The sequence below is a fragment of the Pocillopora damicornis genome, chromosome 7 (genome assembly GCF_964200805.1).
Source record: "Pocillopora damicornis chromosome 7, jaPocDami1.2, whole genome shotgun sequence".
In the NCBI taxonomy this organism is placed as follows: domain Eukaryota; kingdom Metazoa; phylum Cnidaria; class Anthozoa; order Scleractinia; family Pocilloporidae; genus Pocillopora; species Pocillopora damicornis.
The window spans coordinates 20,616,682-20,632,721 of record NC_142676.1 but is presented as its reverse complement, the minus strand read 5'-3'; the positions used below and the strand labels follow the sequence as shown (position 1 = coordinate 20,632,721).

Below are 16,040 nucleotides of genomic sequence, written 5' to 3'. Positions count from 1 at the left end.
AATGGATTTGGGTAATGTTGATACAAGGGAAGCGTAAGTTTTTGTTTGAGCAACCTTGAAATATGTATTAAAAATGGTCTACCGATTAACTTTTCTCCATGCACAACAGTTTATTGTGAAGCTAACATCGCTTAATGGTCTCGAAATTTGGAAATATTAGCTATAAATCGCTAAGAAATAAGTCAATAAAGCCTTTTCAGCTTTTATGACGTGTGTTGAGTCTACTTCTAACTTTTTTCTTGGCTTCGTAATATAAAAGAGCGCCACAACATCTTAAGTTGATAATTCGCATTATGAACAACTGCAAAGCATTTAAGCCCTAGTGCGTGTTTTACAAAGATTTTAAGAGGAAAACCGCAACAACACACGTGATTGACATTGTCGATCAGCTGCTGACGCGTCACTCCCCTTTCGCGCCACTCAGTCAGGCAAAGTCTCCAACATGCTCAATCTAGCATGGCTGTTTGTCGGAATTTACTCGGATTATGGCTGCTAAAAACACTGAAAATTACAAATGTGGAGACAAGACGAAGAAGGGAGAATGAAAATCATAGCTTTCCGCCAAACAGAAATCGTCCCACAGAAAGTGATGAACGCCAGGACTGAAAAAACAGGGTATACTGTTAAAGACCTTCTTCTGCATCAGTAAGATAAGTTATTGAAATACATCAACAATTTCCGGCTGAAAAACTACTAACTGTTGAAAATATTGTTGACGACGTTTCGACATTTGCTTCACTGTAATTGTCAAGTTAAGAGTGATATTGAATTAAATTGAATTGTGCAGTCAAATGTTTCTCTAAATCTGTTCTTATACGCAGTTAGATAAGTGTTTAGCAACTTTATTTTATGTAAAGATCCTATAAATTTCTTAAAGATTTGTTCGCTTTATGTTCAGCCACTATTCAGTTTCCTTGAAAATTCAAGTTTTCAGTGAAATGTATAATTAATTCCTATTACTCCGTCTGCTTTCGAGGAAAGCTTCTCCAAACACTTCTCTCGTTAAACGTTTACAGCAAATTCCTCGACTTTCTGTTCATTTTTTCCTGTGCCGGTCCACGAAGACGAACGAATTGAGGGAACTAATTGTTTATAGTACTTTTAGGCCGGAAAGGCATGTTTACGACAACAGAGTTTTTTTGGTTGTTTAATGAAGAGGATAGTTGGATCATTATCAGAAGAAATAGATAGACAGGGGTAGTGTATCAGTATTGTTATGTTTGTATGGCTCTAAGAAGCTTTATCCTAAAAATAAAAGAAAGGGGCTGATAGTATTTTCTGTCTCAGTTTGTCTAAAATTGATGAAATTAGAAGATCCTCGCAGCTAAGAACACTACTGAAACTAGTAGTTGTAAGTAGGACCTGAAAAAATTTCAGGCCCGTACGGGATTTGAACCCATGACCTCTGCGATACCGGTGCAGCGCTCTACCAATTGAGCTAACAAGCCAACTGGGAGCTGGTCAATGAATTGGGTACAAATAAACATCCGAGTGAATGAAGATTTAGATATATGAAAATTCACATATTTGCACTGCGGTGGAAAGATGAAATTAGAAGATCCTCGCAGCTAAGAACACAGTGCAAATATGTGAATTTTCATATATCTAAATCTTCATTCACTCGGATGTTTATTTGTACCCAATTCATTGACCAGCTCCCAGTTGGCTTGTTAGCTCAATTGGTAGAGCGCTGCACCGGTATCGCAGAGGTCATGGGTTCAAATCCCGTACGGGCCTGAAATTTTTTCAGGTCCTACTTACAACTACTAGTTTCAGTAGTGTTCTTAGCTGCGAGGATCTTCTAATTTCATCTTTCCACCGCAGTGCAAATATGTGAATTTTCATATATCTAAATCTTCATTGTCTAAAATTGTTATCAGCCTGATGAAGCTTCAATGTCATATCTATAATTTTTATTTTTATCCAACTGCACAGAGTAGAGTACATATAATGCACGAATCAAGAACAAATATATACAGGTTCTTTTACAGCACAAAATAACCATCTGTCCAAATCTAGCGTGATACTTCGCCGAAAACGAGGAACTGCCCGTAGTCTATACACTTGCAATCTGTATCCTGAAGAATGAGGCTTGGAGTTCTTTATTTTCTCGCAGTGTATCTGATAGCATGATCTTCCTGGTCAGGCTAGTTCGACACCTGTAGGCAGAGTAATTTTCAAGATATGTGTCGTTTGTAGTGTCGCCTTAAGCTTGTTTAAATGAAAGATTGTTCATGCGAAGATAGCTTATCATGCTACTAGCAATGCTTTATTTTTTACCCTGAGTTATGCTTGTTTTTGAGAATTATGCTAATTTTTCCTTAAAATTATGTTTTACGAAAAAAAACGAAGCAATTCCATATAATATACTTATTGTTAGATAAGCAAGATATCTTCTGTATTTTGAGTTACGTACTTACTCTGATAAAACATAATTAACTACTGCACTTAATTCAAGACTAGAGGCGGTGTACGATCATTATTAGCCCTTTGTTAGAGCAATTGATGAAAGGCTAATGCACAAAACTAAGTTTTAGAAACTCTTCAGAATGGGCAATTTCTATAACCAAATTATCTTGTAATACCCTTCACTGCTGTAGCGCCACAGTTTCTTCAGAAAATTAATAGGCTTTGTTGTTTGTTCCTTGCAGGGTCTGTGCTTAACACTCCTCCTCCTGGCAATCTACAAAAAAGCTCTACCTGCCTTACCAATATCAATTACTTTTGGACTCATTTTCAACTTTGCCACAACCGAGCTGGTTAAACCATTCATGGACAGCTTGTCAAGTCAGCAGGCCTTCATTTGAGCTTTGGGAACATTAACAATATTATCATATTTTGTATTAAAAGCTGCAGAGAGAAATGGCTATTGAATTAGAATGCTTGTTATTTTGGGGGCAATCCGTGTTAGTAATGAGGCTGTATTACTGTTATTTCAAACATATTTTTCTTTTCATAAAAAAAAAAAAAAAATGTGAGAAAGGAAAGAAGCATGGACATAATACATTTTCCTTCACTCATGACAGAAATTTGATCATAAGTTTTTATTAGGTAAAATTGCCGATTTATATAATTGTAACTTGGCTTCTCTGGGAATCATATTTCTAAGACGTACTAAAACACCAACTTTCTTACTTGCCTTTTTGCATACATCACTTATGTGAGCACTAAAACTAAGTTCATCATCTAATGTTACTCCTAGTAACTTCAAGTCTGGTGATGACTTAAAATATATATATGAATTTAAATATCCCTTTACATAAAGCTGATGATCGTCAGCGTACATTGACAAGCTTGGATTATTCACTATATACTGAGAGATATGCTCTGGTACGTGAAAAAGCCTGATTGGGGTCAAGTGATCTCGTCTAATGTCGTGGGTCCAAACGCAGATCATTGGTCCATTTTAGAATCCGTTTTTAGAAATTTTCATGAGCACTGGCACGTGAATAAGCCTTACTGAATTGAACTGATAACTGATATTGCCCGTGGATCCAAACGCAGATAATTGGTCCATTTTGGTTAACTACCTGAGGTGTCGTTTCTGGCCTGGTGAGCACATTGTGGTGACAGCTAATACCGAGGGTGGGTTGATCCCTTCAGTTTGGCTTTTGCGTCGCGTGGCAAGCTTCTGGATCAGTAGTGAGGCTTACTCATTGCTCTTCTGCTGGCTCTTTCTCGAAGCATTCTTCGCATCATGCTCACTATTCAAGACTTTTTCATTCGATTCGTTGACTTTCTAATGTTAATGATCCTCTACATCCTGATGGAAAGTGACAGAGCTGTACAACAGAGGCAACCGGCAAGAATTAATGAACAGCGTGAACAAGTGAGGAGATTGGAGTTGAACAGAAACGGGGGAAGAAGAAGACACATGGAGGAAAACCAAAATTATTGCGTTCCGCCAAATAAAAATTATCCAACAGAAAATGATGAACGCCAGGGATAAGTATTCAGGGTAAGCTGTTTAAGTAACCTTTTTCTGTATCTGTTGGATAAGCCTTAAAAAAATTGAATTTGATAAGATTGTGTACATGTCTTACTCGATTGTTTCGCTTTACATGTATTCAGCCACCCCTTCTCTGTGTAATTTTCGCAAAATGTTGCTTCGTCATCAGGTTCTCAAAGGTCGCGCGCAACTGAAACATTGAAGACAAATAAGCTTAATGAACTCATTTTTTCAACCTCAGAAAATGTTTTATACTCTGCGTATGGCTACCACAGAGACACGTGCAACAAACTGTTCAAAGTCATGGGGTTTTTCGGTTTCTTATTTGGTTTAGGGGCTGCAGTCGTTGTTGTGATGCTTATGTTGGGGATCATTTTTGTCCCAGGCTGCGACGAATGCAAGAAGAAATCGTACCCAGCCAAAGCTCTGCTGCTCAATCGGTGGGATCAGAACAGGAATTATGGAGAGTGATCAAGGAAATGAAGTCAAACTTGAGCGAATTAAACCAAGCTATCAGAAAAAAAAAGGAATCATTTCACAGCTTTAGAGGCGAGACATCGAACACACTAGAAACCCTGGGCTTATTGGCCCTTCAGGAAAGGATGGTGTAGACGGAAGACCGGGAAAACCGGGGCTAGTGAATATGTCTCTGTGTGTCTATCGGGTACAATATGGAGTCCCTCTAATTTTCTAGCTTTTTCCTATTTCCTTATCATTCTAGATTCCAACCGATCCCTCTTTTAATTTGCCCAAATCACGCACGTTAAGCTTCAGTGGCTCTAACATTAACATAAATTTCGACTACAATCGTGTTTCTGTTATGGCAATTTATTGCTCATGGCCTGTCTGAACTTATGCTGAGAATTTATATGATGAAAATTTGCCAGGAGTGAAATTTTAACCGTATATTAACTCTGGTTTTCAAATTAACTACTGTTTTACTGTACATAGTTCTCAGCAATTCAATGTGAATTTAAAATTGCGTCAGCCGCAAAGGACGTCGACATTCCATTGTTAATAGGATAAATAGGAATTCAAAAATTGCAAGACTTTTTCCTCTTGGCTGGATGTTATGGTTATTTCTCAGTGATTACGATCAAGTAATTGATTTCATTTTCGTTGGTTTCCGAACTGAATACAACCATAGCATTGCAACGACTTTGTATTTGCATTTAGCATCACCTTGCTTCATTGATTTGAATCATAATGTAGATTGAATTATTTAGTAAAAGTACTTCTTAGTGATACTTTGAGGGAATTGATACCCATATCCTAGAAACTGAAAGAATGAATCAGTTGGGGTTACAATTTTATTGGTTAGTGAATCCATGAAATGAAAAATCGGAATAATCGTTAAAAGATAATAAACAAGTATAAATGACACGACAACAGTGTGATTTGTTTTGTTTACCAAGATTGCAAAGCCTTTAAGTTCTGAACGTGCTAGTGCACAGTGTTGTGAAAATCCGATTTATTTTTAGTACGCACTTCAATCAATACAAGAGATCTTTTGTGTCTGAAATTTTACGCCCCGCCCGTGAGTTTCATTAAGTAACGACAATGTCATGAAATTCTTTCGGATGTATTGTCAAGTTTTTGTGTAATTTCTTTAGGCAGCAAGACTAATATTTGTTCTGTGTGCTTTGACAAAGCAATGTCCTTTGAAAACGTTTCCTGAGTATTTCTCATCTACTCTCAGCGATACAGAAGAAATGTCCTGTCTAATAACTTTTCTTTTGTGAAGAAAGTAAAACAGGAAAACACAACCACAAACCACGCTCAATCGTGGTTTGTGGTTGAGCGTGGTTTGTGGTTGTGTTTTCCACGCTCAACCACAAACCGCTCAATCGGAGATTGGGCATGGCTTCGAGGTAGTAAGACGTGCCGTTCCGCGCTCTGCTCGAAAAGTATCTAAAATGGCTTCAAAGTTTTTAGTATGAGTATTCTGCGCTCAGGAAAGAAGCTTAAAGTTCAGTCTACCATGTCGGCGGAAAACGTTGCGGAGCTGAGTCGCCTGGTGAAAAGTCTTGCAGAAAAAATCGATAAGTTGGAAGCTTCGAGCCAAAGTCGCCATGATACTATCTTAACGAAGCTGACAACGCTTGAAACTACAACGAGCGAATTATCCGCAGGTTTAGAAGGGATGAACCAAGAAATGGAAGCAGTGAAACAAACCTTGCAGAAGAAAGCTGATTTAGTACAAGTGGAACTACTTGAGAAGAAATTAGAAGAAATGGAGAATCGTTCTAAGAGAAATAATATTGTTATTTGGAACATTCCAGAAGGTGCCGAAAAAGACTCGTCCTGCTTAGCGCTTGTAACTTCGATCTTGACGGAACACATGGGCCTAGAGGAGATAGAAGTAATGCGGGCCCACCGCACAAATATCAAACAAAGGCAAAGTCCTACAAGTGGTGCAACTCTACCTAGGCCAGTTCACGTATATTTATTAAAATATACCGCCAAGGAATACATCTTGCGTAATGCGGCCTCTAAGTTAAGAGAGAATCCTTTCCATGAAGCAAATCTATACATTTCAGACGACGTATCAAAATCTGTGAGGGAGCAGCGCAAAAAGCTTAAAGAGAGGCACCTGAATGAAATCCGTAGTCGAGAAGATGTCCAATTCGCCTATATTCCTTGGAGCGTACCGGCCAGGATCATTTTTAAATTGAATGGTGAGTCAAAACTTAAGTCCTTCTACCTGCAAGCTGAAAATGCCAACACCAGCTAAACCGACTACTGGACTTGATCGCGTATTGCTTTACTATCAAATATACTATCTTTGCTCTAGAACTGTCTACAATATTTTAAGATGAATTATCTAGCTCTTCATTTAATTTCACGAATTCGAAGGCCGCTCTTTGTTAATCTTTTTTTTTTTTTGACAAATGATAAAATACATTTATAGGAAGCCATAATTACTGTCAATCATGTTATTAAGTTAATATTTATCGGTTTGGAGCGAGTGCGGCTGAAGGGGAGAGAAAGGATGCTACACTCCTTCAGGAGGAAAGATGAAAATTTGAAATTTGATATTATTTTCCAAGCTAAATTATTTACTATGTGTTTATATTTTTGTGTCAGTGTTTTCGTTTCTTTGTGTAGAGCGATGCAAATAATTATTCAAAGGTGTGTTATAAGGCAAATGGTCTTCCAGGTTTTTTCCGTACCAAATAAGAAAAATCATAGCAGAAATGAGTGATTTTAGAATGCTTTCATTAAATGTTAGAGGCTTGAGCAATTTTAAGAAACGACGCGCAATTTTTGCATGGTGCAGAAAACAAAATGCAAATATTATTTTTCTTCAAGAAACGCATTCAACTGGAAACAATGAGAAACAATGGAAAGCTGAATGGGGTGCCCCTCTGGAGCTCGCTCATGGGAGTAGTGGTTCAAGGGGTGTTGCAATACTCTTTCGAAAGGGGTTTGATTGCAAGATAATTAAAAAAGTCATTGATCCCAATGGGAGATATATTAGTATTGAAGTTCAAATCAATGATGAAAAATATTTTTTAGTGAATGTTTACGGTCCAAACAATGATAATCAAGCTGTGCAATTCTATGATCATTTAATTGACGTTCTAAGGAAAGAAGGTCTCGCTTATGAAGATAAAATAATAATAGGTGGTGACTTCAATTGTCCCATTAATCCGCTACTGGACAAAAAAGGTGGGATACTGGTATTAAGGAAGAAAGTTGTTGAACGCATTGAAGAAATACAAACAACATTTAATTTGCATGATGTATGGCGTGTAAAAAATCCCCAAGCAAAAAGCTTTACATGGTCCCAAAAATCTCCATTTATTTTTTGTAGATTAGACTATTGGCTCATCTCAAATTCACTTCAGGACTTGATTAAAGATGTCAACATCATTGCAGCAATAAGGTCTGATCACTCAGCAATTTTCTTACATCTACAGGAAATCGAAGAATGTCAGCGAGGCCCGGGGTTTTGGAAAATGAATACTTCCTTATTGACTGATGAAAATTTTGTTCAAAAGATGAAAGAAAAGCTAGACCAATGGAAAAAAGAGGGGGAGGAATTTTCAGATGTGAGAGTTGCTTGGGATTGGATTAAATATAAAGTCAGACTCTTTTGCATAAATTACTCAAAAGAAGTAGCTAAGACCAAAAGGGAGAGAGAAGAAATGCTGCAAAGAAAATTGCAAATTGCTCAAGCACAGTTCCAGCAGGCCCCCTGTGAGGAGGTCGAAAAAATTCTTGATGAATGCAAAGCGGACTTGGAAAATTTTTATGAGGAAAAGGCTAATGGATTAATTGTGCGTGCCAGGGCGAGGTGGCATGAATACGGAGAAAAGAGTACTAAATATTTTTTGAGTTTAGAAAAGAGAAATTACACCAGGAAACACATAAGAAAGCTCTGTTTAAGTGGAGTCATTACTAAAAACTATCAAAAAATATTGGATTCCGCTACGGAGTATTACAAGAACTTATATAGTAGCAAATTGAAGGTAGACCAATCTGACTCATTACATCACTTTCTTGGAAATTCGAATATTCCACGACTATCGCAAGAGGAAAGATTAAGCTGCGAGGGTCAAATAACCATAGAGGAATGTGTTAAAGCACTTGATACCTTTGACACGGGGAAGACGCCTGGAAATGATGGAATTCCTTTTGAATTTTATAAAATTTTCTGGAATTCTGTTGGTGAATTAATGACTGAAGTTTTTAATCATTGTTTTGAGCTAGGGCAAATGTCAAATTCTCAAAAGCAGGCGATCATCACCTTGATCGACAAAAAAGGAAGGGACAGGATGTTTTTGGAAAATTGGAGACCAATCTCGTTGATTAATGTCGACTCAAAAATCGCAACTAAGGTCATCGCAAATAGAATAAAAAATGTTCTTCCCTCTGTAATCCATGCAAATCAATCCGGTTTTATGAAGGGTAGGTTTATTGGGGAAACAGCTCGTTCAATCTTAGACATTATCGCTCATACTGAATCACTACAGTTACCAGGTGTTTTACTGTTTATTGATTTTGAAAAAGCTTTTGACTCCATAGAACATGAATTTCTTTATAAAGCATTAGAGTGTTTTAATTTCGGACCCTCCTTCATGAAGTGGATTCAAACGTTTTACAATAACCTCTCAGGTTGTGTTCTTAATAATGGTTTTTTCTCTTCTCCTTTTCAACTAGAAAGGGGTGTTAGGCAGGGAGACCCTCTGTCGCCTTATTTATTTTTAATTGCCATTGAAATTATGGCGATATCTATAAGAACAAATGAGAATATTGAAGGCATAAAAATCGGGGAAGATGAAACTAGGTCTCTGTTGTACGCCGACGACATGACAGCTACTCTAGCAAATATTTCATCAGTCGAAAAAGTAATACAAATCCTTAATGACTTCGAAAAATGTTCTGGCTTAAAAATGAACCTTTCTAAAACCAAAGCTATGTGGGTTGGAAAAAACAAAAATTCTTTAGAAACACCTCTGGACCTTGAGTGGTGTACAGGTGTTAAGACCCTAGGTATTCACTTCTCCTGTGATCAAGAACAAGTTATAAAACAAAATTTCCAGGATAGATTAAATGAAGTTCAAAAAATGATTAATTTATGGAAACTCAGAGGTCTCTCCCTATTTGGCAAAGTAACAATAATTAAATCTTTCCTAATCCCAAAATTATCATATGTTTCCTCAATAATAGAAACCCCACCCGAAATTATTAAACAGATGGAGAAAATGATCTACAAATTTTTGTGGAAAGGCCCTGATAAAGTCACAAGGCTTTCTGTGATAAATACTTTAGAGAATGGTGGACTGAATCTCACAGACCTTGAGCTACATATTAAAGCATTAAGATTGTCCTGGATTCCGCGTCTCATAGATGAGAAGGAAGGGCCCTGGATTTCTTATCTCAAATACAACTTAAAAAAATACGGAGGATGTTTTCTTTTTAGATGTAACTATGATGTAAATGATCTTGACTTAAGTCTTAGTAAGTTTTACTTACAGCTTCTAAGATGGTGGGCGGATTTTAGATGCTCCTTTTCTGATGTGAATTATTCTCAAATTGTAATTTGGAATAATAAGGATATACGAATTAATAATAAACCTGTTTTTTATAAAACATACTTTGACAAGGGCATAACTTATTTGAATGATTTACAGTTCGATGTTGACAATGTGCGTTCTTATGAATTCTTTAAGCAAAAAGGACTTAACACTAATTTCCTGACTTGGACAGCCTTGAGATCTTCTATTATTAATATGAAATCAAAAAGCTCCTGCCCCATCCCCACAGCGGGTAATCTCGATCCTATGAATTTTGATTATAAGTCTAAATCTTTTAATGCATATACTGCAAAGTGTAAACAGTTTTATTCTACGATGATAACAAGTAAAGCGAGAATCCCGAATGGCTTTAAAAAGTTGACAGCGGATTTTGAGCTTTCAAATGCGCAGGAAGTTTTCTCTATTCCTTATCTTGTTGCGAGCGAAACGTATGTTTGGTCGTTTCAATACAGAGTATTGAATTTCATTTTGTTTACAAACGATAAATTGTTCAAAATAGGGTTAAGTGATTCGGACAAGTGTTCTTTTTGTGGAACCTATACGGAAGATCTGTACCACCTCTTCTTTAACTGCTCCTTTGTGCAAGCTTTTTGGAACGTATTTACAGTCTGGTGGTTTGATCTTAGTGGCGAATATTTAATTTTGTCTTTAAAAGATATTATGGTTGGCTTACTTCAGAGGAATGATCTGTTAAATTATTTGATAATTTTAGGGAAATTGACTATTTGGGAATGTAGAAAAAATAACACCTCTCCAATATTTAGATTGTTTTTGCACAAGGTTGAAGTTAAAAAACAAGTTGAAAAAATAATTGCTATAAGAAACAGAAAGCTTCGCGATTTTCAAATTAGATGGGAATTTCTCATATAATTTTGTGTTTGCCCTTTTTTTTAAGGAAAAGAATGGAAGACCAATGCATAAACTTAGATCTCATATTCTTTTTTTTATTAGTTTATTGTAGTTTATTTTTGTTAGAGAATTAACTGGGCGTCGCCATCGCCGGTATGTGTCACTGTGCAATGTTAAAAGAAAATAGTACTTTTTGTATGTAATGGCATAATTAGTAGATTGTGTTGTTAATAGAGCTGGATACTGTAAGTAGTGTAATTATTAGTGACTGTAAGTAGTGTAATTATTAGTGACTGTAAGTAGAGTAATGTAAATAAGCATTGTAATTAGTGTAAGTAGTGTTTCATATTGTATTGTAAGCATTGTGTTTGTAATTAAAAAAAAAAAAAAAAAAAAAAAAAAAAAAAAAAACCACGCTCAATCTCTCTGTACACCCTTATAAATTCTTTCGGCCTCATCTCAATCGCCGTGCGAGAGTTATCGTCACTTATCGATGACCCGCTATTTTGTGAATAAGCTGGTGGAAATGCTTACAATGAGCCCCGACACATAGTGTTCATAATTTGAATGAAAATACGCAACAAAATTTAACAGGCTTTTCGACTGTGAAGTATAAGGTTTGCGCCTGTTCTTGAAATTAGACTCTGGCTCCCGGTCTTTTATTCATTTGATAAAAGACTGGGAGCCAGACTTTCTGTTCACTTTCCCTGTGCAGGTCCTTGAAGACGAACGAATCGACGGAAATTATTGTTTATGTTACTTTGAAGCCGAAAAGGCGTATTTACGACTAATAAACTTTTATGTTTGTATAATAAAGAGCCTAGTTTGATCATTTTCAGAAGAAATAGATAGAAAGGGAAAGCTATAACGAGATGAACAAATAAATTGTATTAGTATTTTTATGTTTGTATGATTCTTAGAAGCTTTATCTTAGAAGTAAAATAAAGCGGCCAGTAGTTTTGTGGTGTTTACAAATACAATACGTTGGTCATATTTCCGAAATGTGGTGTGCCGAGGTAAAGAAGTAAATGGGGCATGAAGAAAAAATTCCTGCATTTTTTGAGTATTGAGTATCTAGACACGCTGCATTTATAATTTCCGGAATGTGGTGTTCCGAGGTAAAGAAGTGAAGCGTGAAGAAACAATTCCTACATGTTTTGATCATTCGGCATTTTTGTGTATCTTTGCACGCTGCACTTATAATCAATCACGTGTGTGATCGCTTAACGTTTAGCCACTATTCAAATGCCTTGAAAATTCGAGTTTTTAGTACAATGTCTACAGTGGGATCGAATTAATTACTTTTACTCCATCCGCTTTTTAGGAAAGCTTCTCCAAACACCTGTCTCGTTAAATTTTTACAGCAAATTCCTCGACGTTCTGTTCACTTTCCCTGTACAAGTCTTTGAAGACGAACGAATCGAGGAAACCTATCGTTTATGGTACTTTGAAGTCGAAAAGGCGTATTTACGACGACTGAACTTTTTAGTTCGTATAGTAAAGAGCCTAGTTTGATCATTTTCAGAGGAAACAGTTAGAGAGCGTGAGCTAAACGAGATGAACAAATAAATTGTATTAGTATTTTTATGTTTGCATGGTTCTGAGAAGCTTTATCTTAGAAATAAACGAAAGGGGCTGGTAGTATTGTGTCTCAGTTTTTTTATCCAACTGCACGAAGTAGAGTGCAAATAATGATGTCGTGGGTCCAAACGCAGATAATGTAGAATGCTGTTTATAAGACAAAAACACTGTCTCGAAAATCTTGAAAATCAGTTTAGAATTTCCACTGATCACAAGCAAACAATTTCTGTGTATACACAGACGTTTGTTTCTGGCCTGATGGGCACATGGCGCTGGCGCTTGAAAAGGTGCGGTTGTGGTCAATTGAAGTTCGTGCGTCATTGACAGCTAATGATATAGGTTATTTAGGTTGCCTGATTACGTATCGCGTGGAAAACTTCAGTTGTACGGCTTTCTTGTTGCACTTCTGCTGACTCGTTTTTGAAACATTCTCCACATCATGCTCACTATTACAGACTTTTTCAGTCTATTCGTTGATTTTCTTATGTTAATGATCCTTTGTATCCTGATGGAAAATGACAGAGCTGTGCAGCAGAGGCAACCGGTTGGAAATAATGAGCAGCGTGAACAAGTGAGGAAATCGGAGGCAAACACTGGAAACGAGGACGAAAACCAAAATCATTGCGTTCCGCCAAACACAAATTATCCAACAGAAAATGATGAAGGCCTGGGATAACGGGGTAAGCTGTTTGGGTGACCTTTTCTTCATCTGTTGGATAAGCCGTCAAATATTGAATTTAATAAGATCGTGTACATGTCTTACTCGAATGTTTCGCTTTACGTGTATTCAGCCACCTCAAGTGTAATTCTGGCGAAATGTTGCTTTGTTATCAGGTTCTCAAAAGTCGCGCGCAATTAAAACATTTAAGACAAATAAGTTAAATGAATTCATATTTTCAACCTCGGAAAATGTATCATACTCCTCCACCACTCTCTTGTAATGGTCAATTTAATGTGTTTTTATTTTTCCTCGGTGAAAAAGATGACTTCACAATGACAAAGGCTGTGAGGGGGGGGGGGGGGGCTGAAGGTAAGTTTTTCTTTTTTCTATAAATTTTTTACCAATATTTGGAAGAGTGAAGCTATCTTTTTCCTTTGAGTGACTTGTCTCAATAAGTATTGTACGCGATTGAAGGTCGCTTTGAAAACGAATTGAGCTTAGTTAGATATCAAATTTACCCCTTCCTTTGGAAGATAGCTTCAGAGCTATGATTCTTTCCGAAGTTTTTGTCGCAATTCTTTTTTGTTCAATTCTTTTCTCCTGTGCAGGTCTTCGAAGACGAACAAGTCGAGAGGAAATTGGTCAAAACTGTTGTGATATTCGCAAACTAGAAAACGTGTAGAGGTGTACAGAATGCCTAATATTATAAAACCTTTAGTACGAACATGATGCATGGACATGGATAGCTTCACAAGATGGACAAATTACAAAGCTTTCGAATGATGTTTTGTAAGGTTCAGATAACTTCTTTTTCTACCTTCACTTGAAATCTTAGAAAAGAAATAACCTTGTAATTTTAAATCTCTTAGTTTGTCTGAAATTGTTATATCGTCGAAATGTAGTTTTAGATTACCAGTACTTAACTGAGTATAAATACACCAGAAACCGCATAGTTAATAAGGCGTGAAAACCACACCAGTGTTTCTCTTGAGTTATAAGATCTTTGCCACCGTCATTTCAGCTTTTATGACATGTGTTAAGTCTACTTCTAGCTTTTTACTTGGCTTGGTAAAATAAAAGAGCGCTACAACATCTTAAGTTGACAATTCGCGTTATGAACAACTGCAAAGCATATAGACGCAACCAGCCTAACTTTCGATATTAATCTGCAACGAGGACCCTTTAGACGGCTACCGTGACAGAAAGAGTGGTACCTTGTGTGTGTGTGTTACAAAGATTTCAAGAGGGAAACCATAACAACACAGGTGACTGATATTGTCGATCGGCTGCTGACACGTCACTCGCCATTCGCGCCATTCGGTCAGGCAAAGCCTTCACCATGCTCAATCTAACATGGCTATTTGTCGGAATTTACTCGGATTATGGCTGCTGAAACACTGAAAAATCCGTTTCGCTTACAGATAGTGACGCTTAAACTTTCCTAGAAGGGGAAGAAAATAAAAGTGGAGAAAAGCTGGTGGAAAACAGAGATAACAGCTAAGTATAGGTCTTAAGGATTGAGTCGATTTAGTGGAAAATACAAAACTTGCTTCTTCTGGCTTCACTGTCTTAAAGATCTCGCGAATCCGCGTTAAAAATTTTCATATGCAAGTAATTTTTGTGTATGCACAGACGTTTGTTTCAGCTATGAATTCTAAATGAGAGCTACGCACTGGCACGTGAAGTGCGTGAGACCAAACGTAGATCATTGGTCCATTTTGGTATCGTTTCTGGCTTGGTGATCACATTGTCCTGGCGCTTCCAAAAAATTGCATGAGATCCACTGAAGAGCACGGGAACAAACGTAGATCATTGGTCCATTTTTGTGTCGTTTCTGACTTGGGGAGCACATTGTACTGGCGCCTGCAAAAAACTACACGAGGCCAACTGAAGTGCGCGGGAATGAATGCAGATCATTGGTCCATTTTGGTATCGTTTCTGGCTTGGTGATCACATTGTCCTGGCGCTTCCAAAAAACTGCATGAGATCCACTGAAGTGCGCGGGAACAAACGTAGATCATTGGTCCATTTTTGTGTCGTTTCTGACTTGGTGAGCACATTGTACTGGCGCCTGCAAAGAACTACACGAGGCCAACTGAAGTGCGCGGGAATGAACGTAGATCATTGGTCTATTTTGATGTCGTTTCCGCCCTGGTGTGCATATTGTGATGACTTTTGACAGCTTAATATTGTTCCTTAGTCTTGTTTTATTAGGTTTTTTCTTCATATGACGCGGATAACTTCAGTTGTACGGCTTACTTGTTGCATTTCCATTGGCTCGTTCTTGAAGCACTCTCCACATCATGCTCACTATTCAAGACTTTTTCAGTCTATTTGTTGATTTTCTTATTTTAATGATCTTCTATATCCTGATGGAAAATGGCAGAGTTGTGCAGCAGAGGCAACCGGTGGGAAATAATGAGCAGCGCGAACAAGTGAGGAGAGTGGAGGTGAATACGGGAAACGGGGAAGAAAACCAAAACCATTCCGTTCCGCCAAACACAAATTATCCAACAGAAAATGATGAACGCCAGGGATAAGTATTCAGGGTAAGCTGTTTAAATGGCTTTTTCTATATTTGTTGGCTAGCATTCAAAAATTAAATTTTAACTGATCAGATCGGGAACATGTCTTACTCGAATGTTTCGCTTTACATGCGTTCAGCCACCCGTTCGTGTAATTTTCACAAAATGTTACATCGTTATCTGGTTCTCAACAGTCATGCTCAACTGAAACATTTGAAACAAATAAGCGTAATGAACTCATGTTTTCAACCTCAGAAAATATTTCGTGCTCTCTTTCCCTCACTTTCTTTTAACGGTCGATTTAATGTGTTATTGTTTGTCCTCTGAAAAATGTATTGGTTACGTTAAGGTGGAAAACTGACAGTGACAAGGCCGGGAAAGGAAAGTTGTTCTTTTTTTTAAGACACGACACGTACTTATATTTGGAAAAG

At 37.2% G+C, this 16,040-nt stretch overlaps 2 protein-coding genes across 2 annotated transcripts; both read left to right on the top strand.

Moving 5' to 3' along the window:
- Positions 1-1,904: 1,904 nt before the first annotated feature.
- Positions 1,905-5,604, top strand: LOC149043067 (uncharacterized). Its single transcript, XM_089211187.1, has 2 exons — positions 1,905-3,958; positions 4,284-5,604. Exons 1-2 carry the CDS (start codon positions 3,930-3,932, stop codon positions 4,558-4,560), a joined length of 306 nt encoding a protein of 101 aa, XP_089067313.1. The 5' UTR covers positions 1,905-3,929; the 3' UTR covers positions 4,561-5,604.
- Positions 5,605-5,799: 195 nt separating this feature from the next.
- On the top strand, positions 5,800-8,086 carry LOC149043066 (uncharacterized). Its single transcript, XM_089211207.1, has 2 exons — positions 5,800-6,627; positions 7,873-8,086. Exons 1-2 carry the CDS (start codon positions 5,886-5,888, stop codon positions 7,932-7,934), a joined length of 804 nt encoding a protein of 267 aa, XP_089067333.1. The 5' UTR covers positions 5,800-5,885; the 3' UTR covers positions 7,935-8,086.
- The last annotated feature ends 7,954 nt before the right edge of the window (positions 8,087-16,040 follow it).

Excerpts from the sequence above, each read along its gene's own strand:
- LOC149043067 (XM_089211187.1), top strand. The coding sequence starts at position 3,930 with ATGATGAACGCCAGGGATAAGTATTCAGG. Across the intron at positions 3,959-4,283 it reads GCCAGGGATAAGTATTCAGG|GGGCTGCAGTCGTTGTTGTG; the intron begins GTAAGCTGTTTA and ends TATTTGGTTTAG.
- LOC149043066 (XM_089211207.1), top strand. The coding sequence starts at position 5,886 with ATGAGTATTCTGCGCTCAGGAAAGAAGCTTAAAGTTCAGTCTACCATG. Across the intron at positions 6,628-7,872 it reads GATCATTTTTAAATTGAATG|GAAATCGAAGAATGTCAGCG; the intron begins GTGAGTCAAAAC and ends TTACATCTACAG.